The sequence below is a fragment of the Phaenicophaeus curvirostris genome, chromosome 1 (assembly GCF_032191515.1).
Source record: "Phaenicophaeus curvirostris isolate KB17595 chromosome 1, BPBGC_Pcur_1.0, whole genome shotgun sequence".
Lineage (NCBI taxonomy): Eukaryota > Metazoa > Chordata > Aves > Cuculiformes > Cuculidae > Phaenicophaeus > Phaenicophaeus curvirostris.
The window spans coordinates 15,581,031-15,607,065 of record NC_091392.1 but is presented as its reverse complement, the minus strand read 5'-3'; the positions used below and the strand labels follow the sequence as shown (position 1 = coordinate 15,607,065).

General features: G+C 44.1%; 1 protein-coding gene across 2 annotated transcripts in view; it reads right to left on the bottom strand.

The window, feature by feature from the left end:
• Positions 1-12,611, bottom strand: part of SLC2A13 (solute carrier family 2 member 13) — a 292,776-nt gene extending 280,165 nt beyond the window's left edge. For both annotated transcript variants that reach the window (XR_011336699.1, XM_069849820.1), the window contains exon 1: positions 12,054-12,611. Coding sequence is in view for 1 of the 2 variants with exons in the window: in XM_069849820.1 (XP_069705921.1) it covers positions 12,054-12,594 (541 nt within the window). In the remaining variant the exon portion in view is untranslated. The remainder of the gene's footprint in view (positions 1-12,053) is intronic.
• Positions 12,612-26,035: the final 13,424 nt, after the last annotated feature.

Here is a 26,035-nt window from a genome sequence, read left to right as displayed (position 1 = left end):
AACTTTGAATCAGGGAGAGGCCCTGCCAACCGATACAACAGACAGCTTGTGACTGCAGGGAGGGAAGGTTCACAAGTAACTGGGGACAGGAAAAATCAAAGCCAAAACATAAGCTGCCTCTTTTCTTACTTTAAAGTCAGCAGACACAAAAGGAAGTAAAACAACAACAGAGCTTGACCTAAAAATTATGCCTTGAAACTACAGCTTTTTCAGAAACACACACACAGTTGAACGTGATAACATTCTGTTTACCCTCATAAGAAAAACTGCAGGCTGGGGTCAGGAGAAGAGGGGAGCCCCAGACCTGCAGGACAGTAAGATGCACAGAGGTAATCACATAGAGCGCGTAGACAACCATTGTGCCCTGACACAAAGTTAGATTTAAATAGTACCTTCTTGTCCAGGCTTTCAAAGAATTTGGTAAAGTATATTCAGACTCACTAAAAGAGAAGTTGACATTATTTGTGTAATGTTCTGCTCAGTGCGTGCCCAGATTTCTGCTATATGCACCAATGATTTTTTCCAGGAACATGCCAGTCAATCATTACAAAAGAAAGGATCAACATTCCATGCCTTATTTCTCCTCCTACCCAAGAAGGACACACAGGACAAAACCAGACCCCACTATACAACTCAAAACTCCTAGGCTAAAACATCATGAATGCCTATGTACAACATTTAGTCTTTTCAACCCCTTTCTTTAAGATCCTGAATTTGTCCACGTGGCTCTGGCTTTTCATCTATGTGAACTGGTGAGGCCAGCAAAGCCTATGATTAATGCAGGAGCTTGGAGTCCACGAGGTAAAAGACTTCACTGCTGAACTCCACAGTGAATAAAAAAGACCTACCTTTTCCCCTCAGGCAGATTCCCCATTCCTGTGCTGACATAGCTATTACTGACCTGAACAGTCCAATAATCAAGGACCTGTGAACAAACAGAAAAGGTCACTTACATGCAAACATTTGCCGAAATGCATGCTTAAAGTACACACAGCTTTGGTCCTAACCAGTACTTCCACCATGCTTACTGTGCTCTAGTTCATCTATTACCACACTGCCTTTCTCAGCTCTTGGATTCTCCCCAGGATCAATCAAGTCTCCAACCAACAACTCTAAAGAAATTCACCAACCAAATCAAGAAAGCAAGTACTTAGTGGAGAGTCCTTTGGATTTTATGTCCTTAACCCCATAAATTAAACAAACCTTCCTAAGGGGGGCAGTGATAAACAGAAAATGAAGTTCAAAACAAGAGTTAGGCAGAATAAGTCCTCATACAACTAGGAATAACAAATACAGCACACTGAGTTGAACCTTAATCACACAAAAAACCCATCGTAAGTAGCGTTTCTCTCCAGCTATCGCTCATTGGACAAGTAGATTTCAAAGGAATACCAGCTCTGACTCAAGGCATCTGATATACTATCAACTATAGGAGAATTCAGGCTCCCAACTCTCCATGTTCCAAACCACATCCCAGTTAGATGTTCAAAGAGGTGGCAAAAACACTCCCTGTCTCCAACACCTCATGCAGGCTCTGTGCTTCTGTGATCTTTCTAGATTTCTGAACCAGCTCCTGCCTAGTTGTCATACCTTTCAACAACATATTTAGTTATCTATCACATTTCCTACAAAAAGCTCAGGAATAAATTAAGTATATTTATTAGCTTCAATACACAGTTTTTGCTTCTAACTTTCTCTGTGCACCTTTAAGATAGTAGCTTTTATTTCCTTCCATAATTCCCTGGTAATTTTTGCTGTTGAACGGCAGGATATGAAGTTTGTGCTACAACTGCAGCAGTTCTGCAGCATAAAATTGCAAGATGCTCAGAAGGTCAGAATCATCCAACTCTTCCCTACAGGAATTAGCAAATCCTGACTGCATATCCACCTCTGAATGTGCATTTGAAAAGACAGTAAACCAGCAACTGTATTTTCTCCAGGTTAAGCAATGACAATTCCTCCAGCATTACAGCTATAAAAAAGTAATGGGCCATACTGTTTGAATCTTTCGTAACAGTGGTTAAAAACCCCACAGAATGACAGATAACTACCAAGTATTGTAGCACTATTATCATTGATTTTTGTCCAAAGCATGTAATTTATGGAAGTAAAAACAGAGGGATGGGAATGGGAGCTTCCTGTTTGCACTAGCTGGCCTGGTGTTGTTTTGGAGGCTGAACTACATCGCGGGGCATGGGAACACAATGGCACTAGGGCTCCCTCTTCCCTGGACACAGCTCTGGCACTGCACTAGGGAAAAGAAGGAATACCTGCAGCTCTGTTCCTCTCTTGCCCTTGGAAGTGGGACAGATACTAGAGCAAGAACTGGCCGAACTGCAGAAGGCAGTTTGGAGCCGGGCACAAATTAAGATTACTGCTATTGTTTTCAAATATTACTAGTACCTAACTTTTCTTTTCTTTTTCATTACAATAAATGTGATAGCTTATGAATGATGGCACAACTCTAATAGTAACATATCAGTCATAACAACATGAAGTCATTCAATGACAGTCCAGGTCTCTGTCATGTTTTTATAACTGTGTCGGCATGAAGGAAAAAAAAACCAACCCAGACAGTCAGACAGGCACAACTAACAAGTTGAAAAAAAACCCCAAGAAACCAGCCCCAAAAACCTACACCCACCTATTCATTAGGGGTACAAAGTTCAAGTTCAAATTGTTGGTGCTTTCAAGTAGGTCTAACTTCAAAGGTTTAATCTGACAAACCAAGAGTATGAGTACGAAGGCTACAAAACTACACCTGGAAAACTACCGTAAGTTGCTAAGCAAGGTAAATTGTTCAAGGCTGTGAAGGGTTTCTGTGCTGTTCTGGCACAGAACAGGTATTTCAGAGAAGGGACAGGAGAGAATCTCTTACAAGCAATCAGAAACTAAAGACTCTCTTCCACATGGCACTTTAGCAGATATTTCTCTCAGAGCAGCACTTGCTGGAACATCTTCCAGCACCACAGGCAATACAATGTCTCTAAGACCAGGCAGGCTCTCCTGCTCTTTCTAACTTGGAATGCATTCCCCCAGGCTTCCACAGTCTGACAAGAAAGTAGAAGAGCTGCTGCTACACACAAAGACATCCCTAACACTTCATTTCAGCTGTTAGAAAACAATCTTCTTTACCCAAAGTTATTATGTCCACAGGCACATTAAACCCACAATTATTTCTTTTGTTTCCCTGAATGCTGGGAAGAGAAGCAACAAGGCTCCTGACAGAAAGGAAAGGCAAACAGAAGGGCTGTTCCTCGTTCCTGTCCAAGGCAGAAAAGGTTATCCTGCAGAAACTCCCACTTCTGGGAAAAGGCTGGAAAACTCTTGCCTTGGGGCTTTATACTTATGGTATAGTTTCTAAAGCTATTTAATTTTGTCTAGACTTTGAAAACATGGGCGATTTCCAGGTGAATCTCATTTTGTATACACATTTTTATTTAAGTAGCAGGTGGTCCTTCACCATTTCTGGCATCTTCTGGGTTTGTGTCTATCATCTGGAGATCGACAATCACTTTATTACTGTCTCAAGAGAGATTGGAGCACACAGCCGTATATGCTTGGCTGGCTGTGGTTTACAGACCTCCTCTGTGCTATCAGTTGGCATGAGACCTGTGAAAACTCAGATCTTCCCAAATACACAGTGTTGGAATGAGATGAGAAAGTTCTAGATTTAAGGCCTGAGGCAATTGCCTTCCAGGGAAACACCACTTCTCCCTTAAGACCATTCAGCCTTGCATGATGCCCATCAGTCCCTGTGCTAAAAGCATCAGGTATCACTGAGGTTTTCCACACTGCCTAAAATTTCTTTTTGTGCCCTTGAAATTGCCTCATCACTCAGGAACAGAAGTAGAATGTGCTCATTGATCTTATACCATGTAAGAGACTCATGTATGCATTTCTTTCGAGTTTCACAGACAATAAAAGATGTAAATTCTGGCTCCAAGTCTGTAGAGAAGATAGAGATTATTGTAAAGTTTTCTCTTTTACTGCCATGAGTTTGGGGTGACTGCATTATGCACAAGTGGTAAACCCTACTTCACGATCAAGAAATAAAGACCTATCTGACGGTTTCCACGACTGTCCACACAGTATACGTTTACATATTTTACAACAAATTGACTTCTAGCAGGAATTCTGTGAGCAGTAGAATGTGCTGTAGCCTGGTTAGTCATTGGGCTTGAAACTATACGATGGTGTTGGAACTAAATGATCTTTAAGGTCCCTTCCAACCCAAACTATTCTATGATTCTCATTGCAAAGGACAAGACCCAAGGCCAGTGCCAGGTGCTTCTAGAAAACATGAGCTCTAATGAGAGCCAAGAAGCCTTTCAGATGAGCTACAGAGTGCAAGATTCCTCCAGGGAGCTCCGCCCTTACTGAATCACACTGGCAAAAAACAGAAAACTAGGAAGGGTAGGAAGCAAAATTCATGTAGAGAAGCTGGCGCGACAGCTCCCAAGTATATGCAACTGGAAGACCCATCTCTAGGCGAGGGGGGAGATGACTGCTATGGGACAACTAAAGGACAAACCCAAGGAAAAAAGTTACATTTATCAATAAATATAATAAACATACACTACCTTTGCTTTTTTTTCTTTTCTTTTTTCTTTTGTTTTTTTTTAAATCCATACAACTGCTTCAGTGTCTGAGCCTACAGACAGCAGATACACAAAGAGATTGCTGAACTCCAAGGAAAGTCAACCCAAGAGCAATACCTACAGCAGGCACAGGTCTTCAAACAAGAATTCACTGCTTGAAGAGGAGGAACGTGAGAAGGAAGTCTGTCCACAGATGCAGAAGAAGCAGCCACCTTTGCTATTTAGCCAAATAAGAGACCAAACCAAGGGGAAGGCAGGAACACATTTGCTAACGCCATGGCTGAAAGCACACCATGGCCTATCCACAGCCAGCCAGAAACACGGGGGGCTTCAAGGTCGTGGCATGACATGTCATCCATGCGGGCCATATGTAAGTAAGGGACTTGAAAAGGGAGCAGGGACAGACTCTCTGAACCAAGAAACCCAACATTAGTGACTGGGTATATAGAGTCACAATTAGAAACCGCCTGTGAAAAATTCACCTTCAGAACAGGCATCTGCTCCGAATAAATACTTAATAAAACCACACATCTAAAACCTCCAACAAATCAGAGGAAGATCAGAAACATAATGAACAAGAAAGTAAGTTTTTAATGCATCCTTTCTTCAATTACGATAAGCAAAATACATTTTAGAAGAGTTTTCGTTCAAGTTGCATTGTAATGCATTGTGAGGCCTACAGAAAAAGTTCAGCTAGAGCAGTGAAATGACTACACACAGATTCAGAGCTGTGTTGCATAAGATCCCTACAATATACCTAATAACTGCTTTTCTTGCTATGTGATCACAGGCATAATCACTGCAAAAAGAAACCAAGGCGCGAACCCTGATTTTCAGTAGTCACTGGTTTTAGGCTCCAGAGACTGTCCATCCAACTCAGCCTCTTCACAAGCTTCACACCAGCAACACTGATTATATAGATCAGATAAGAACAACTCAGTTTTTCACCAGAGAAGACACATAAAATCATTCTGCAAATGACGCTATTCATCAAGCCCATGAGACCTTCATAGTACCAGCATGCAGCACAGCCACAATCATGCAGTTTGAGTCCAGCCAACTTAAGTATAAATCATCAACTTTAAGGACATTGTAGGATTTGCAACCCAAAACCTTACCGTACTTCCATGAAATAATCCCCAAGATTCCTAAAATATTACTTTTTAATAAGGACATTTAGAAATACTGCATATTCTATAAGAACCCACTTAAGAGCATACAGATGCTGTAATTAATTATCTTGAAGTTTACTGATGAGATAAGGAAAAAATATAATTTTAAACCCCCTTCTTCTCAGCATTTACTTTCAGTGTTTTTACTTTTTTCACTACTTCTTGGAATACAATTGGCAAAGTACAAACTAGTACAGTCAGAATATAAATTAAGTGTATATTCTGACACAGCAGAAGACAGTTGCTAGCACTTGGAATCTGCCGCTTGGACTGTCCTCAGATGTCCTGCCCTATGTCTCTGCTGACAGGACCAGCATAAGCTTCAGACAAACAAGTCACTCAAATTCAGTTCCATCTGAATGATTTGCTATCTATAACATCACGGTAAATGGTCTCTTGTTCCTGTGGCAAAGCAAGCAATTTGAAAATAAGCCCACCAATGGTGCCCATGTGAATTTTTCACAATAGGTAAGGAAATACTTGTATTTGATACTGCAAGCATCCTTCAAGTTGCCTTTTTATAAGAAGTAAGAGGAAGATAAAAGTTTTGATTTTATGTTACATATGAACAGGATGCATTGTACTGTTTCCAAAATGAAAAAAAAAAGTACCTAAAGTACAATAGGAATTATGTTTTGTCAGAACATTTTGACCAAGTACAAGAAAAACTATTTTACAAAACTCCCATGTTTTAAAGACAGAAAATCCATTTCAAGGTTTATTAACTATGGGAATTTTTCTAAGTTAAACAAAATCAACAGCAAAAAGTCCAAAACAAAGGATGAAAAAAAAAGAAATGCCATCTTTATGACTTTAAATGTTTCCAGAAGAATCAGAAGTCAAAAGAATCTATTCTGAAATATTTCCAAAGGTAGCAATATTTATACATAAATTGCTGATCTTCTCATATTACACCACCAGAAAAAAGAATAATGGAATCAGGGTTTGTTGACATGACAGTCACACCGAGCATAGCACCACGCATCCTGTCCAACGCACACAAAAATCAGAGTATTTCAAAAGAAGCAGTTTCTTATCTTATTGTACTCCTGGTACCCTGCAAAATCACAGCTCCAGTGAGAAACTAATGTATGCTCCCAGATGCTTTTTCATGAGAACAGATTAAGCTCTAAAAATGCAAAGATCCAACCCTGAACACACAGTAATCTCCTTAGCTATAGATCCTGCAAACTTGGGTGAGCATCTCTGGTCAGAGCCAGTACAAGAGGCGATTCCAACAACACAGCTATTCACCTCTCCATTCCCAACCATTCCTACTGCAAGCTTATACTAACAAACCACTGCCTCTGTAGGCAAAAGTAGCCTGTACGAATCTGTAAGCATCTGCTAGAAGTATCACAGCATACTTTGAGACTGAGGCTGACTCTCCCCTCCAAAATCTACTAAGGTACAAATTCCTTTAAAAAAAAAAAAGGTGGATTCAAAAACAGACTCAAGAGCTCCCCATGGAAGACTGGGAGGTGAGGGGAGGAGGGAGGGAGGAGAAGATTGATCTGTAATTTTTTCCAAGATAAAAATAAACAGCACCTGAAAAAAACCAAAAACTAAAAGAAGTCAGCACATATGTCCTCATCTTTAACAGGCAAGACGTCATACTGGTTATTTTCCAGTATGCTGACAGCATCCATGGTAGTTCAGCTGCTATTGTGGACCTTTACTTAACTACTGCAAAGAGGATATAGAACTGGTGCTACATACATGATGCAAGTCCTTCGGTTAACTTTGGTTATTTTTTGTTAGTTGCTACTGGACTTTACAGCCAAGCAGAAGCCAGTCCCACCAGGGGAGACCTAAACCATATGCCAGCACTTTCCACTCCTGCCTAATTTGGTGTACAATCTTGTTTCCTCTGCTCAGAAAATGACCTACATATGCAGCAGAAAGATGCTACCAGAACACTACATATGTCACATTCCAATATAGCCTTTAAAAAAAATAGTACAGATATTTTGAGCACAAAGCAAGCACTGAGCAGTAGGCTCACTTTGTGGAGATATATCAGCAAAGGCAGGGGTCAGAGAGAAGACAAGGCATCCAACCAGTCAGATCTCCACTGCAGACCTAGAACCAGAGTACATGTACACTCCGTAGTCCAAAGCAGTAACTCTGCTTTCACAAGGACGTGGGTAGCCTGTGCATTAAGTAACGCCTAAGCCACATGTGAGTAAGAAAACAAAACACTGAAAAACTTATCATTAATTGAACACCATCTATTGTGCATGCTGAACAAGACAGGAGAATCAAATCATCCAGCTAATGACTGTAAATCAACTCTGCAGATCAACTCTGCACAAGCAAGCTTAAACCTGTCACTTCCTCAGCTCTGCGCAGCTCAAACAGCTTTCCTTCCACAGCTGGGATGTAACTGTTCTTGAAAAAGTGATCTGAACAGCACACTACCTGAGATGCCATGCCAACACCCACGCACATCAGCTGCAGGCTTAAAACCTTTAGCATCCTCAGATGACAAGAGGATAAACTGCTCCCATTGCAGACTGGCGAGCCGCCGAAATACATCTGGTCAATAAGTTCAGAAAACAGAGTGCTTGTAATATTAGGGGACTGGACTGATTACAGTCCAAGCAAGAAGTGCCTTTGCAAACTTAGCTATTTATTATTATCCGTTCTAGTCTCAATTATGTTTAGTCCCAGTGCTTACTCCACTCACTCTCCACCTTCCTTCTCACAGCAGGAGGTTTTCAGCAGTCAGTACTCACCTACTGCCAGGCCGAGCTCTAACCTCTGGTGCTTCTGGCCTATCCTCAGACTTTAGGACAGACAAGGATGAGCCAAGTGAAGAACATGCCTTTCCTGCCACGCACGCAAACAACAGCCACCAACACAAGAAGCAAACCCATGTCAACACTCAATCCCGTACCAAGTGTGGCTGGTCACCCATCAGCAGCAGGCTAAGCTTCAGCATTATCAGATGCAAAAGGTCCAAATATGCTTTGCACCAATGCCATTTTTTCCTAGCTAAGCACTGCTGAACACGTGCAATCCAACTTCTTAAATGTTTTAATTTTGTCCACGTTTGCTGTAATGAGCATCCATCCAAATGCTACATTCCTGACACCAGGCTCAGCTAAATTCCTAAGGAGTCAAGGACACCAGAGTTGCTTGGGAAAGCTCAGTCGGGGGCGGGGGGGGGGGGGTGGGGGGGGGGGGGTGGGAACGATGGCCATAACTTTGCTCTTAAGCCTTTTTGCCTGAATTCATCATGAACTATGTATTTAGACATTCAGACTTGAAAAGATCTAAGCATATTTTAAGCCCATGCTGAGCACAGTTTCCCTTTTTTTGCATTCCCTATATTTTGTATTTACACTGAGGGGGAGAGAGTTGAGATGGGAAACATAACTGTTTCCAATCATAAAAATCCATTCCGCGTTTGCAATAAATGAGGATTTTGGCTTGTCCTTGAGAGAAGGTCTTAATTTTCCAGAAACATCTCCTGCTGTCTGTAACTGCTGAGGAGAAAAGGAGGGTTTTTCTATCTCAAAACAGCTCAGTGGAAAATGGTAAGAAACAAACTAGACAGACAAGTGAGAAATGCTCATTTTAGCTTCCATCCTGTGTTTTTCATCCTTGAAAGTTTAACTGGAGTCCTTTATAAAATCACAGCCATGAGGAAAATGGTCATTTTCTCACACAGACAGAACTAACACAGATCTGCACTGTAGGGGCCAGGGTGGAACAAAGTGCCATAGTAACCATCACTGGCTTCTACAGCACCACAGCACTGCCCAGAACACACTAATTCATTGATTAAATGTAAGCAAACACACATTTCTGGAGTAGACCTTGTGATATGCAGTTGGCAGAAAGCTACAGGAAAGAGATCTCAGAAATGCATAGAAACATGCACAGTTAAGACGTTTCTACTGGTTCGCAGGTAGGAAAGCATTTCAGAACACTACAGCATTGCACCCTTCCATTTCAGACCCTCGCACGGTCACCGAAGCGTCACGTTACTGAGCAACCCCCTTACACCAACACTGCAAAGCTCTTGCTCACTGTGGGCAGCAAAATGTTAGTCAGAGGGCTTCAAGAGAAGAAAGGGAAGAAACTGGTTAAAAGTTCCACCAGCTTCTAATGCCTCAGCGAAATTATCCAGGCTCCCTCTGGTGGCGGATTCAATGTAGAGTGCTGCAGTTTGCTGTACGAGAACACTTTGGAACCACATTTTTTTCCTTTGTAAAATATACCTTGTTAGGATTGGACTTTGGTTTTTAAAGCTTCTTATGATGCTTCAGTGACAGCAATTTAAGGTAACGCATTGTTTCTGGCCATAAGCTCTATTGCCTAAAGAACAACAGCATTTGATAAAAAGGAGAAAAAATCATCTTTTTAGATTATAAATTAGTTTCTTTGTGTTCCAAAACCCTCAGAACGTGTCTCGGTCCTCACTTCAGCTCTCCAGTGCCACCATCTCTGTCCCTGATGCGGAAAGCGGCCAAAGAGCAATATCTCTCCCCAAACCACACAAGAGATCTATGGCTGTACAGAAGCACAGCCCCTAGTTCCAAATTTCTATTTCTGTGTTTTATATATGAATTATATTAAGCCTGAAGCCTCATATCCCTCCAATAATACCAGTGTCATTCATTTGTACCACTGTAAGGCAATTCCAACACGCCTACGTATCTCTCTACAAGACACACGTACGCAAGTCAAACAAACCATCCCTTTCAATGTAAAGTCAAACAAAGAGAGTGAGAAGCTTTATAAATGCAAAAGGATGTCAAGTTTTATATTTTTAATATGTACCGCTAAGCATCCTACACATTGCCATCAAAATACCTGTTCTGCCATCTCACAGCCAAATTTAGTTTTCTTGTCTCCTGAACATTAGAGCAAATGATATCAACGTTCTGCAGTCTCAACTCTTGATTAATAAATAAATAAATAGATAGATAGATAGATAAAATGCAGCATTTACAAAATAAAAATCGACCACCCAATTTGGGGTAGGAAAACTGCAGCCTGAACATGATGTCCCATATTGTACAGGAAAATCAGCACGAGCCCTTTCAAGGATGGAGCCAATTTTATTTCTGACAGCTTTTACTATGACTCACTAACTTTTTTTCCTTAATAAAAACACAAATGGCATCACAGCATGTCTATAACAGGTCAGAGAATGCAAAAAAATATTCAATGGCTAAGAAACAAAACCTTCCTATGTAGAGAAAAAATGCGCCTGATTGTCAATTTGTTCTCATGCTTCTAGACAGGATGGGTTGCAAGATCGCAGTAAGAAAGATTTGCTTATTTTTTTTATATGCATTCTGTAGTCTAAGGATTCTGGATAACCTCATACAGCCCATCCTGGGTGATGATTATAACCCCAAGTACTGCTCAGTAGGACGGCAGCTGAAGCGCCAATAGAATTCTGGGGATATGTAGGGTACAGTAGGCAGAGAAACCGGCCTCAGGGGTTAGAGGAAACACTCCCCATCACTTCACATCCTTTGGGACAACTATAAAGTTTTACTGAGCTACTGCTCACAAGTTACGCATCTCATATAGGAAGGCGGCCGAAGGCAGCAACTCGGGTTCCATTCTGCAGGATGCTATTAAATAAATTCAAAGCTTAACAGAGCGCGTATCATCTCATTTGACGAGGGAGATTACTATTTTGTCCCCAAAGCATTCCTCCAGCACCCAGCAAAGAGCGAAGCTGTGCGGGGAACCAGAAGCAGCATTTACGGGCGCGCTGCCCTCCTCCCCGCGGAGCCTCCGCAGCGCAGGGCGGCCCGGAGGGACCCGCAGAGCGGAGCAGCGGCCGCTCTGCTCGGGAGGGACCCGGACACCGCTCCCCAGAGGGTCCCGTCCCACACCCCGCCTCGCTGGCCCCCGGCCCCGGCTCGGTTCTGCGCTCGCCTCACACAGAACCACCGGCTTGGAACAGACCCACCGGATCATCGAGTCCAACCGCTCCCGTCAATCACTAACCCATGTCCCTCAGCACCCGGTTCACCCGTCCCTTAAACCCCTCCGGGGAAGGTGACTCAACCCCCTCCCCGGGCAGCCTCTGCCAGTGCCCAGTGACCCTTTCCGTGAAAATTTTTTTGCTGCCGTCCAGTGCCTCGCCAGCCCCGAGCCCGTCGAGCCGGGCTGCCTCACGGACAGAGCCGGGCTCCCCTCCGGGAACGGGACCTCGATTCGGTTCCGCACCTCCCTCGCCAGCCCCGAGCCCCTCGGACCGGGCTCCCTCCCCTGCGCCTCCCTCGCCCCCGCGCCCGGCGGCACTCACCGATGCCCAGCCCCACCACCACGCGGCCCCCCAGCAGCGTCTCCTTGTCGCGGGCGGCCGCCAGCACGCCGGCCCCCGCCGTGAAGAGCCCGCTGGCCAGCAGGATGCAGGGCCGCCGCCCGCACAGCCCGTTCAGGACGCCGCCGGCCAGGGCGGAGAGGGCGGCGGCGCCCACCGTGCCCGAGACGAGCAGCTCCTGCCACAGCGCGTCCAGGTTGAGCTCCCGCTTGAGGAGGAGCAGCGCCCCCGACACCACGCCGGTGTCGTAGCCGAAGAGGAAGCCCCCCAGGGCGGAGAAGACCGACACCACGTAGACGAAGCCGGGGGTCTCGTCCCGCTGGAACTGCCGCCGCGCCGCCCGCTCCAGCTCGCCGCCCGCCGCGCTGCCGAGGCTCGAGCAGGACTCGGCGGCGATCAGGCTGCGCTCGCCCGCCGCGCCCGAGCCGGCGGCCCCGTCCGCCTGCCGCCGCCGCTTCTCGCCCATCAGGTTGCTCAGGCTCCGCAGCGTGTACTCCACATTGTCGCTGGCCTTGCGGGACATGGAACGGCCGGGGTTGGGGGGGGTGGTGCCGCCGCGGGGCCGGGGCTGCTGCCGGGGGCGCCGCCTGCTCTGGCCGCGCTCAGCCGGGCCGCATCGTCCCCCCGCCGCCCCACGGACTTGAGGGGAAGTTGCCGCCGCGGCCGCCGCTCCCAGCGCCCAGGCGGAGCCGGAGGCGGGCGGGGACAGCGGGGACCGGCCGCGCCCCGCCCCGCTCCGCCGTGGCGCCCGCCGCTGCGCAGCATCCGCGGCTGCGCGCTGAGCGCCGCCGCCCCGCGAGGGGTCCGGGGCGACGCGGGGCTGCGGGGTTCGGGGGTACGGGCGGAGGGGGGGATAGGGGGACACGGGGCTGGGGGGGGACATGGGGCTGCGAGAAGGGAATACGGGGATACGGGAAGAGGATAAGGGGGACGGGGCTGTGGGAAGGGGACAAGGGGCTGCGGGAAGGGGACGCGGGCATGCGGGGGGCGGGCACGGAGATACGGGAATGGGATACGGGGTGGGATATGGGGGACGGAGCTGCGGGAAGGGGCCAAGGGGCTGCGGGGGAGACACGGGGCTGCGGGAAGGGGACACAGGGATACGGGAGGGACGCGGGGCTGCGGGAAGGGGATACGGGAAGGGGATACGGGAGGGACACGGGGCTGCGGGAAGGGGACACGGGGCTGGGGATGTACGGGGCTGCGAGGGGTCGGGGTTCCGAGGGGGACGCGGAGAAAATTTCGAGCCCTTGTTCAGAGAGGGACCGGTTGGTCGCCGTATGGAAGGAAAGTCTGGAGCTTGTTCCCATGTTTGCAGTTAAGCTGGAGCGCAGCGTTCTGATCATTCCACGTTGGGGTGGTTTGGTTTGGGATTCTCAGGAGGATGCGGTACAAGAAGTAGTTACTATTACAAAAAGGTAGACTGTTTTTTATTTAAGCTAAAGTAAAGCTTCATCTAAGTAATTGTCTTTATTGAATGTTAGACAGAATATCCCTCTGACAGCACGTTTGCTTTCAGGGAGTGTTTTCCCAGACACTGTTCGTTCTTCGGTGATGACGATGTCTTGTGTGAAGTATGAGCTGTGCTGAGCAGATGTCTCTTCTCTAATCACCTCTGTTTGCAGTGTTTTCCTATCTCAAATGCAAGGTCAGGCAGAGAGCTGGAGCAAGCTCTGAATTAGCAAGAGTTTTTGACTGTTGCAATGTTCATAATAACATTGAAATTAGTCCTTGGAAAGTAATAGAACATGCATAAGATTTCTGGGAAAATTTATTCATATGCATGTAAGTGGGGAATATATTCTGTGACCAGCTCTTGCCTCATTGCACGTGATTGATAGAGATCACTCCTTCACGTTGCCCAGTCTGATAAAGGATGCTTGCTTTCTAAAACTCCAAAACAAGTCTTGGAGGGTTTATTTGCTGGCATTTTCAGTATTAGATACGGAGAGAGATGTGGTCAGGAGAACCCTGTCAAGGGTTGGTGGGAGCATGGAGAGAAGGGCCCGTTCCTCAGGGATCATGTGTGCACATGGCTGAACCCTCAGGTTCAATACAAACACTGAGGGAAGAAGGCACATCAGGATACTATTATTTGTGCTCCGTTGTATATAGAATGGCACATACTAAAGTAAACAATATTTTCATTCTGGCTTCTCTGTCTGCTGTCAAGATCACCATAATGAGACTAGCCAGTAGATGGAGAATGTCAGTAATTAGTCGGATTGCTTATTCCCAGCCCACACCCTGTGAGCAGTACCAGTCACAGCCACGTGAATTTAAAAATTAAAAGAGGGAGCAAAGTCCAGCCTAGCTGGCTGCACACAGTCTCTTTGGTGGTTTGCCTCTCCCATACAGCAAGCTGCGAAACACTGATGCCAGATAATGCCAATGAAATAAAATGGTGAGTTGTAGTTACCAAAATGAATGGTAGTAACAGTTGTCTACATGTTTTATCCTGTTAGTGACAGGTGTGGTGGTGAGCTAATAAATAAAATAGGTCAGCTTCCATGTCTGAGCATGTGAGAAGCCTGAACTAGGTGTTAACTTTCAGTTGTCTTTAATCAAGATTTGGATAATAAGGTGTGATTGGCACAGGGCATTCCTTTTTCCTGGACAGACCGTTAGGGCCTGACCCAGCACTAGAACAAGAAACAGTTACAGGTTGTAGCATCAGGAATGAAATTATGTTATGCCATAAGAAACTGCCCTCTGAGGTCCAGCAGTTCTCCACAAGCAAAGGGGCTTACATTTCTACAATGCCATCAGGAGAGAAATCTATAATTCTCCAAAGTCTCCAGACTTGCCCAGCACACAATACTTTTTATATGTAAGCCTCAAATAAAAAAATGGGGGTGGCGGGCAGTGCATGAAACATAAAATATTCACACGAAATCCCCAGCCAGCTAGAAGGAATCCTTTCACAGAATATTTGTCACAGCAGCTGGCTGTCTCAAAAACAACCTGTCGTTTTAACAGCCATCTCAGAAATCTGCATGTTCAAGTTTATTAATAGAGACTCAAGAGAGCTAACAAAAAGCACTTTTTTCCCCCATTGCTGGCCCAACACAATTGCAAACAGACATTACTTCTCATCAGATCGTGGTGTCACGCTTATTTCTTAAAAGGATTCCCTGAAGAATCAACAAAGAAGTTCAGCTGTGGGACGTGCTACACTGAAGGCAGATTTCATGAGAAAAAGGGAGGATTTGTTTGGTTTGTATGTAGATTTTTGTTATTGTGATCATGTCTCCACAGTACTGGATTTCCTGGTAAGAGCTGAATTATACATGATTTCACTGTAATACAAAATGTAGTAGGTATGATTAGTAATACAAGACGGGAGAGGGGTCAGATCCAAAGAAGGGTTTGAGTGGGTTTTAGGCAGGGAGTAGGAACAATTACAGGATTGTACTGCTTTTCTGTTGTTGATACATGGCGTACATCAGGTGTCTTCCAGAAGGCTACTGAGCGCTTTGTGCCTCTGCCCAGAGTCCCCCCAGGCCTGCGTAGCTGGGGCCTTGCTCCTGTCTCTTTGCTGGCGCTCAGGTGGGTGAGTGCCTAAACCTCCCGGGAGCTTCAGTCCAGCCAAGGTGCACAGCAAGATGCTGTAGGTCTTTTATGTGATAGCCTAATGGTTGGTAGCCTGACTTAGGAAGTGGGAGACCCAAGTCACAGATTTGCTTCAGCCCAGGAGGATTTAAATCACTCTCTCACCTCCCAGGAAGACTGTAGGTTAAACTGGGAAAAGATGGGTTCTTAAAGGCAATGGAGTTGCTGCGTGGACAAGAATGTAAGAGCCCTGGGGTGAGGTGGACAGTGAGGCAGAAAAGGATCTGACTGTGTGGCGAAAGAAGGTTCAGCCTTGACAGTGCTGGTGATATTCTTTACATGAAGCCATAGTTGCATTTAAAAAAAGAATAACACAAGAAGCAAATCCTCAAACCAAGAATTCTTCCCATCTCTTCCCTTACCCCATGCTAAGGGGTAGGGATGAGGGCTTTAGCCTTATGGGGGATTTAACAATACAGTGTGCAAGCTCTTGTGTTTTTAGGCTCCTAAACTAATTTTTTATTCGTTAGTGTTACGTTGGCTTAAACTTTCAAAAGCAACACATTATTTTGCCACAGAGTTGCCATCTAAGCTGACAGGTACCACTGTGCTGGGCTGAGGGAAATCACCTAGCTGCATATGCGAAAAAGATCAGCAAATACAGTGTATGGTAGCAGAAGCTTAAGTTATGTCTGAGACCTTGGAGAAGCAGTGATAATAATGCCAAAACCTTTTCTTACCAGTTAAGTTTGCTTGTAGTTTTCCAAACTGAGAAACCTTTTCTCTACAGAAAATTATACATTACAGGTGTAAAGGGAGTATCACTAGGCACCACTTTATTCAAAAAGTATTCCATCCCTCTGACGAGACACAAACCCTGATACTGGATCACACCAGTTTGTTGACTTTGCAAAAATATGTTTGTAATATAAGGATATGACTATAAGGAATACTCTAATTAGGAAAAAAAAAAAGAGAGAAACAGGAGCTGTAAGAATTTAACACTAGAAACAATTTGAAATAAGCTGTGTATTGCCTTAAAACTTCCTTTTGTTCTGAAGTTTATCCTATTCTTGCAACATTGTTGGGTCTTTTTGGAAAGAAGACACTTTCAGATACATTCCATAGTTTTCTGGTTATGGTATAATGTTCCTTCTCCAGCCATTTCTGCTATCCTGATAGTCGTTTGTTTCATTCCTCTGAATGTATCTATTTCTTCGCTCTCAATGCAGTTTTAGTTGTTTGTAATCCTCCCAGTGTTTGCTTTGGGTTGCCCTTTATAGGTACAGACCCTACTCCAATATGTCAACAGAAGTCAACTGTCATGTACACAAGCTCTCCTCTAGTGGATGTTATTATATGAGATTTTAATTCCTGGCTGTCCTGGCCTGCAAGGTGACTTTCTTATTTACCTTCTGCTTTGGTCATCTGAACCTATAAACCAGGACACAACCATTAACCCCCCCTGTAAAATACTTTCAAAATGAAAGTAATGTCAAAATTTATTTGTGAGGAAACTACCAACACCATGCATTTAATCCAACTAGTCAAGCATTAAGAGATAAACTGCTTAATGAGTAGGAAGAGTTAACAGTATTAGCAAAATAAAGGTGGAAAAGAGTGTGGATGGTGGTGACTGCAGAAAGAAGTTGACAAAACTGTGGGATGATGTAGTCCTTGCCTGACAGGCAGAGCTGGCAGCACTACAGCTAAGGTTGCCTGAGACTTCACACTGCAGGCTGTTTTAATCCTGTGTAAGTTTACCAAATTAATCAATTGAGCTCAAATTTTGCATAATTGTTCTCTCTCTCTCCCATGCTAAATGTATGAATTCCAGCAAACCCAATTCAGACCCTTTGAAAATGTGGATATAAGAAACACATGTTTTTTTGAAGTTAAATTTTTCTCTCTATTTCTAAGATCTCCAGCTTTTTTATGCTTTAGAGCTGGGTCTCAATTTATGGTAGGAGAACAGCTCCCGTCTGCCTTAGGCTGTCAAAAGAAAGACCTAACAAGATTTGACTGCAACAGTGTCTCTGATAGAGCCAGCAGCAACGTACGAGAGTGTGCTGCTAAACCCAAGTGTGCCCTGAGTACGTCTGCCGCTGTTATGCTGATGGCTTTGCACTAACCTGATGTGGGCATCCAGAAGGGAGACTGGGGCAGCCTGTTTGGAGGCACCACTTTAAAAATCAGGGTCCAGCACATGCTGAAAGCCGGTAGTGGTGCAAACTGGAGTGGTGGTGGAAAGACTTTTATTATTGTCCAATTCTACATTTTCACATTTGTGTACTTGAAAAGGTGGTTTGCCAGGTTACAATCCTTATCTCTAACTCTTGAAGTTATCATTACTTAGTTACAACACCTGGCAGCATAAAAATCAAAGACATGGCACACTACTACCCACAGGATACCAGGGAAACACTGCTCTTGATACACTGTATCTTCAAACAAACATCTGCCAACACAGAGCTCTTTGTCTGCCAAACAGAAACCTCCTTTAGTGCCGTAGGTAGGCCCAGAAGAACAACGGCTCAGATTCCTGGGAGTAGAGAGTAACCCTCTCTTCCAACACCTGTCATATAGTGTACTTGGAAGACACACTGGAAGAAGAGAACCACTTGCAAACCCATCAGTTTTAGTCCAAACACCCTTAATTCCATTGTTCAGTAAACAAAATCGATTTATGTAAGTCCATTTCTCTAAAAGGTGGACAGTGCTTCTAAATCAAATCCCTCTACGGATTATGTAAGACCAGCACATCAGTTGTCCATCATTTAATGAAATAAAACTGAAAAATAAATTGGAAAGGCTTTTAGGCTTATGAGTGACTACACGCTCTTCTGCATTCCTAGAGAAGTAATGGCTGACCCAGTGTGAGATCAGTACTTTACAAGCTCCCACCTCATCAAAGCAAAATCAAACATCAAATTAAAGTCCCAAGAAGTAGAAACCATATGTTTTAAGCACCAGTTTAAAAATCTGGCTTTGCTGCCAACTCTGACATTGCCTTGCCACTGAGCAGAATGCTATACAGAAGTGCTTTATCCCAGGCTGCAAATGAAACTGGAAACAGATTGAGAGGAATTCAGGGACTGACTCATTATGTTGGTCATACCCTCTGGATGTGACAGATGGTGAATCGTCAAAATTTGTTTGGTGTTTAGTTTTCTTCTTTTGAGAGAATTGTGCAGTGATGGATAAGTAAGCCTGAAAAGGAAATTGGACCACATGAATACCCTACACAAAGACAAAATACGACTGGACACTGCCTGGTATGTGGAAGATGAAACCTAGCACTTTTTGTGGCTGGGAAATAGGATGGAGCAGCACTAAGCTGGGACTTTTATTTGCTTCCTTGCTTCTTTTTTTCCTGTATCTGTACTTCAAAAGTCTTATTTTCACCACTGTAGATAGACATCTTTTTTATATCTATTTTATTAGGCTGCAAATATTAAAATCGGCTAAATTTTTAAATAGGTCCCCTATGAAATGTTTTATGGAACTGTGTCTAAAAATTTTAACAAATTCCCTGACAAGCATCACACCTGTCACTGTGATAATTTCGGATATAACATAAAACACTCATGAAAATGGCATTAATAGTGATTCTCGACCCCTTCATAACAAATGATAGGAATATGTAGTGATTTAATGGGAAGGTTAATGCTGTCAGTAGGAAGTGTTGAGCAGGCTCCAATATTCATCACAAAGTAATGCCACTGATTTTTAAAAAGCTTCTGTGAGTTCAGTAAGGTCTCTTGCTCACAGTTTGACACTACTATGTGGTCCTGGATATATCTGGGAGACACTTCTGGCTTGGTGCTCTAGATGAAAATAAAGGAGGGGTGGGAGTTAAACACACAGGGTTTGTTCTTAGAGGCCTTCCAAGGTACCAAGCTGTTCTCACTAATGATGGAAAAATTGTGCACCTGCTTCCCTCTACAGCTACAAATTACACGCCTAAATAAGGCAGATTTGCTCCCATCCCATTTTTGCTTGCATTTAAAAGGCAGGCATTCTGAGGCTTCCCTCAGGTGCCTGTGCAGGATGCACAGTGCCTGGCAGTGAGGAGGAGCAGCTGCACTGCCAGGCGCTGTTGCAGAATCTGTACCATCAGTGTCAGAGGTTTAGTGGGGTGGCACACATGGCTGGAATGTGGCCATAAATATTTTGGAAGGACAGGCAGAGAAGAGCAAGGGGTGTCAACACTTTATGTTAAGGAGCTTCTTGGCTACGCAGTGCCCCAGTATCGAATTGGAGACATGCACGCTCAGAGTTTCTGGGTCAAGATCAGAGTAAAGAGAACACAACACCTGTGAGGTGTTGTGATGAGTGCGTGCTACAGATTGCAGGCTGTAAGGAGGCAGGGTCTGAGGTTTTCTGCAAACTAGAAGTCTCCCACTGAGAGGCCCTGTCCTCACTGAGGATTTCAGCCACCTGTTTGTCTATTGGAAGAGCAGCACGGCATCAGGCAGGCGATCCAGGGGATTCTTAGGGTGCAGCATTGACATTTTCCTAAAACAAATGCAAGAGAAGGGCAGTCATGGCCTTCTGCTTAACGCTGACTTGACCTCCTGCTAAGGAGCAGGGAAAGAGTTGAGGTGAGAGCAGTCACTGAATGCTGCTCGGGCTGCAGCAGCCACAAGGTTATAGATGCAGAGGAGAGCCAGGAAGATGAGCAGCAGTTAGGACTCTGGGTGACTGGGCTGACTTATTCAGGAAATAGCCTGTGGGAAGCAGCCATGAAGGGGAAGAGGCCCTAGAAGAACTAATTGATTTTTAAAAAGCACTTCCTTAGAGCTCATGCATGAACTATTCCCTTGTTCAGGAGCATAGGAAACTTCAGCTGACAGCCTTCTGGCTAGGCAAGGACAATCCTAATGAACTAATACATGGACGGGGAATACACAGGAAGCAGGAGCAAAAAGTACTGCTCAGGCTCTCAGAGGTAAAATCAGGCAGGCTAAAGCCCAGCTGGAATTAAAATTAGTGAGGGGCATATAGGGTAGCAAGGTAAAAAGAGATACCTACTGGTATAAGACGAGTCCATGGATGGACTGGAGAGACAGCACCATGACAGGCAACACAGAAACGGCTGAAGTAATCAGCACCTTTTTTAGCACCAGTTGTCATGTGAGAATCACGTGCCCTGGCCTTTCACAGAATCACAGAACTGTTTAGGTTAGAAAAGATCTTTAAGATCATTAAGTCCAACCATAAACTTTGCAGGTATCAGTACAGGCTGAGACGGGCATTGGGGGAACAGCAGTTTGGGGTCACTGAGAAAATTTACATGCATACAAACCCATGGAGTCAGGTGGTGGACACTCAGGAGTGTCAATACTGCTGGCCAGTGTCATTGCAAGGTCACTGTTTATCACCTAGAGAAAATCATAGCAAGCAGGAGAGGATCTTGATGACTGCAAGAAGGTTAGTTACACATCTTTTTAAAATAAAGGCAACAACAGGGATACAATTAGTTTCCTCTAAAACAGAGGCTGGAGCAAACTGAAATTTTGCACTTTGGCCTGTTAGGAGTCAGTGCTCAAGTTCACTTCATTGTTCGCTCTGATAGTTCTCACTATTTTGTTTAGCAGAGCAGAAGACCCTCGCTCTTGACTGCCTAGGAGGCTGCAGCTCATGCCTCAGCACTGCTGCTTACATGCTTAGAGCAGATGGTGTGAATACCCACCTTGATGTAGGCGACTGGGCATGCTGCCTGTGCTAAAGCATTCACTACAGAAAACAACCAGGTCCCCGAGAGGTGCAGCCCTGTGTGTAATACAGACAGAAATGTGAGGACTTGGCTTACAGAAAGCAACATATGTTATCGTCAGTAGAGAATAAAGCAATATGTGTTTTATGAATTAATGTGTTAATATGAAATATAAGAGGTAACAAGGATGATTTAGTATTCAGCCTGCAAGACATTAGCAGTGCATTTAGGATACACGCGGCTTCTACCTCTGACAGTGGCACATGTAGGTGACATGAAGTGTGCAATTAACACAGAAATGGCAGGTACCAACTCGTAGCCAATAGTACAGGGATCCTGAATACGTCCTCAGGGAACCCAGCCAAGCAGCTTGTGCAGAGGTATGTAAATCTAAGGGCTTGGGGAGATAACAGGACACATTTAAGGATTGCATCTTGAGTTATGCAAGGAGACTGATACTATTCACAATGAGACCATGAGACTGTAAACATATTAAGGAGGTGTGAAAAGTTTGGCTACAGTATGTGCTTATCCTCAGCACTGAAGAGTACTAATCTCATTTTAATTGTTGCAATTCTGCAGCTGTTCACTAATCTTTATGATAAATAAGTTAACACCCGATAAAGAAGTGTTAATTTAACTGGTGTGTATTTTTCCAGCAGTAAACAGGTGGAACATCTTTAAGTGAACAAAAAATATTTAAGGAACACAATTTGGTGAATACATTTATGACTGTTATAAAAAATACAGTTCTGTGAAGAATGGGGTGGTTATTGCTCAGGACCAATGGCAAAAGAGGATGTGTCATCACTCTAATCTTATACCCACCTCTCCAAAACAGGCAATTAGAGAAGTTAGCATTGATAGTACCAATGTAGATAACATAAACTAAGAATGAGAGAAAAGAAAAGAATAGAGAAGCAGAAGAGGGTAAAAACAGCAGAAGAAGCAAAAAAACCCGTAAAGTACAGTAGGGGAAAGTCAGAGTAAAATAAATAAGTTTGTGGGCTTTTGGAAACTTCCAAGTATTGGAGATGGAGAAAAAGAGACAGGGGAAAAAAGAGACATGCTGACTAAACAGGTAGAAATCTAAGTTTTAGACACTGGTTCTACCTGGGTTGTTTAGGTCAGGAGAATCAATCAACAAGTGGCAGCTTTTAAGGCAAAAAAGTCTGAACATCAATGGTATTTGAAGAAAAACAAGAGGAGCAAATAAACAATCATTTGTGGCACAATCCCTCCCTATGATCCCTTCTTGCTATTGGGATTTACATTACTTTAAAAGCCCAAACACATTTGTTTGTAATCTAATGGTCAACCTGAGTAGCTGATCTTCCAGGCTGAGGTTTAAGACGAACTTCTGCTGAAGCACATGATAGACCTTTACCGGGTTTTGCTGCTCGACGACATAGTGTTTTTCAGATCTGCCTCCAGGTGTCAGCCCCACACCCAGACCTGCACATGATTCTCTGGCAGGACACATCCCAAGCCTTCTTGTGATGTGGGCCCTTTGCAAGGCACAACACATCACTTTCTAGTGCTGTACCTTTCTGTGAGGCAGTGATGAGATGAACGGATAGGATTCCCTTCTACTTGAAACTTTCCTTGTTTGAATATCACCAGCCTTCACCAACACAGCTAAGAGCTGTGCCTCAGGAAAAGGATTTATTAGTGCCCTGTCAGCTTGAGCTTTCAACTCATGCCTGAAGGCTGCAATCGCTGGAGGATACAGGCTGGCCGGCACCCATGTACCTTTGTGCTTGGAACTAAAGCAGAGCACATGGGAGCAGATGCACTATCCCAGCAGCCACTTGTGGGTAAAAATTTATGTGATCTTGCACCACCCCTTAATGCAGGTGCAACGTTCAGAGCCTGTTGCAAATGGGCAGTCTGTGAACATGTAGCAACCCTCTCTGCCTTGGGCCCTGCCTTGCTGCTGGGAGAGGGCAAAGGACCACCAAATCAGGAAAACCTAGGGTTTCTGCAACCATTGTTATTCACTGTGGACCCACATATGAAGCCAGGATGGGCTTGTTTCTCATGAAGATGCCTGTGAACTGGCCACTGACTCCTCTGCAGGGATCAGCTGCCTCATGACAAACACTATCCCTCAGCTGAGGCTCACTTCTTCCAAGCCAGATGCGCTTAGGTCCCTGAAGACCAGGCTGTCTGCGGCTGTCTATGCGGCTCTCCATGCAGAAATGACCTCTTTGACAATGCCATTTCTCCTGTTCCTCCAAGTAGTACATTTTACACAGACTAGTGTGCTGACAAGTTCTGTTTGAACAGGAAATATTGCTTCAGCATCACAGTGATCTTTCCATTTTCCCCCAATAATCTTGCTGTGTATATTACATTGTGCTTTGGGGCCAGTGGAGCCTCAAAACAATGTTGGATTTTTAGCAAAAAAGATCTTGACCTGATAGTTTATAGTTTAGACAAAAGCAGGGGTAGAGAAAATGGAGCTGGCACATAAGTGAACAGTTTGCAGTTGTTAGCTGCACTATCCTCCTTTTTCCCCACCAGGGAAAAAGAAGAGAAAGTAGATATACTGTGGGCTGGATTAGTTCTTACAGGCATGCCGATTCTTCAACTTCATTTGTAGAAAGCAAACAGGGAAGATGGGCAGGGCACTGTAGCACCACAAGTCACACCAGAACTTTCTGTAGTACTAATGCATCAGTGCCTATGATTTGAAATTTCTGCATCAGTTATTTGAGAGTGTTGTGAAAGGACAAAAGAAATATTTTTTTAGTGATCAAATTTTTGTAACTGGTTGGGAAATAGGGTTCATCAATAGAGATCAAAGCAAGTATCTGAGACTTAGAGTAAGAGTGGAGATGAGAGGATGGATGTGTGAGATCCCCAAGGAAAAGAATTAGTAATGAAAGAAAATAAACCTTTTAAAATAAACCACTGATTTGTTGGGGGCAGGACATGTGACTGCATTTTTCCTCACAGGTGTTACTTTGTCCATGGCCATGAAAGCTGCCACTGTCCACCTTTTCCTGATGCTGCCTAAGATCAGCACTCATTAGACTCAGGGCAAAGATGTTTGAGACTGGCACCCTGGGATAGGACCTATTTCTATTCACTATTACATTGAGTGTCCAGCTGTAATTTTTCTAGATGATACTTAGAGGTGCTGAGACACCTGCATGGTTACAGTGCTGTTCTCTGGGAACCTCTGTTCACTCTCCTGATTCAACATTAAGAACCAGCTTTATTTTCTAATTGGTTACCTTGGTGAGTTGGACCACTGATTTAAGGTCTATTTGTTAATGAAGGGGATGAACTTCCATTCTAAAGAGACTTTGACCAACCCTCTGAGAAAACAAATGAGCTTATGAAAAGCACAAAAGCAGGTGTGTTACTCAAGAGCAATACAAATGCCTGCTTGAGGCCAGACTTTCTAGACTGGGGTATACCCACATCAGGTTAATCTTCTAGGCAGCTGAGACTATCTCACAAGCCTCTTGAAATCTCTTTCTCAAACATTCTTTTTCCCCCAGAATGTTTTAATGTCTCTTCTTAGAAATTGCTGAACAGATGACTTGAAGTCCTCTTTTCTACCCACCAATTAACATCTCTTTTGCTTTTTGATGAAAGCAAAGAGATAGCTGGTTTTCTCAGTCCCAAGATTGTTAGAATTGGGTATTTGGCTACTGGCATGGTCAAATCAACATGTTTCTTCCATCATTTACTCTTTGGGAAATTCTACTGACATTTTCAGGAAAAATGCAGACTGAGACAAATGACAAACAGCAAAGAAAGTTATAACCGTGTCTTGTTTCCAATGGAAAGCACTGAACAGCTTTAACCGTGGCTGGCATCCAAAGAAGTGAGATTATGCCTGCGCCATAAGCTGCAGCTTCAAGCATATATATCTGAACTAGAGCAGGGTGCACCCTGCCACCCGAGCACAGAGCTCTACTCAGGCTAAGTTGCCATTCAGGCAGAGATTTTATTAATGTAGTCATGAACATCACACTAATGAAGCCATGTTGAACAGGTAGTCCAGGTACCACTGAATCCCTGAAGATTTACTAGTGTGACTGCACTGTTGTTTAGCTTATGGCCTTCCATTTTATTGCACTTCGTATAAGCCTCTTCATGCCCTGCAGCTTCATATAGGTATTATAAGCTATCTTCTAGTAGCAAGCTATGCCTGAAGATGGTAACAGTCAGTCCTCAAATTTTCCTGTGCCAGGATGACAATTTATTAATTCCTTTTTATTCAATTGTAAAGAATGTTGTCCCCCCCAAACCATCCATATTTGATGAAACAGAGTAAAACTGTTGTACTGTAGGAGGGACTGCATCTGTTGCAAGCAGCTGTCTTACAAGAGCAAACTGCCACACCAGATGTGTTCTGCAACTTGAATTTATCATGGGAACCAATCCTTAAGAAAATTCAGCCAAGGAGTCTCAATGGCTTCAAGGGATTCTACTTATATGCGTAAATATTTAAAGCTTCAGATTTGTTCATACCTGCTAGCCAGCAAGAAAAAAAAGCTCTCGATTTTTTGCTTAACCTTGTAAATGTACAGAAATTTGCCTGCATTCAGTAATAGGCCAAAGAGGATACTGCATTAAAGGAAAGTATTATTTCATAAGATAGACATTTATTAAATAAAACTAGAAATTAAGGCATCACTTTTGTGCTGAGAGAAAAAATATAGCAACAGATCTT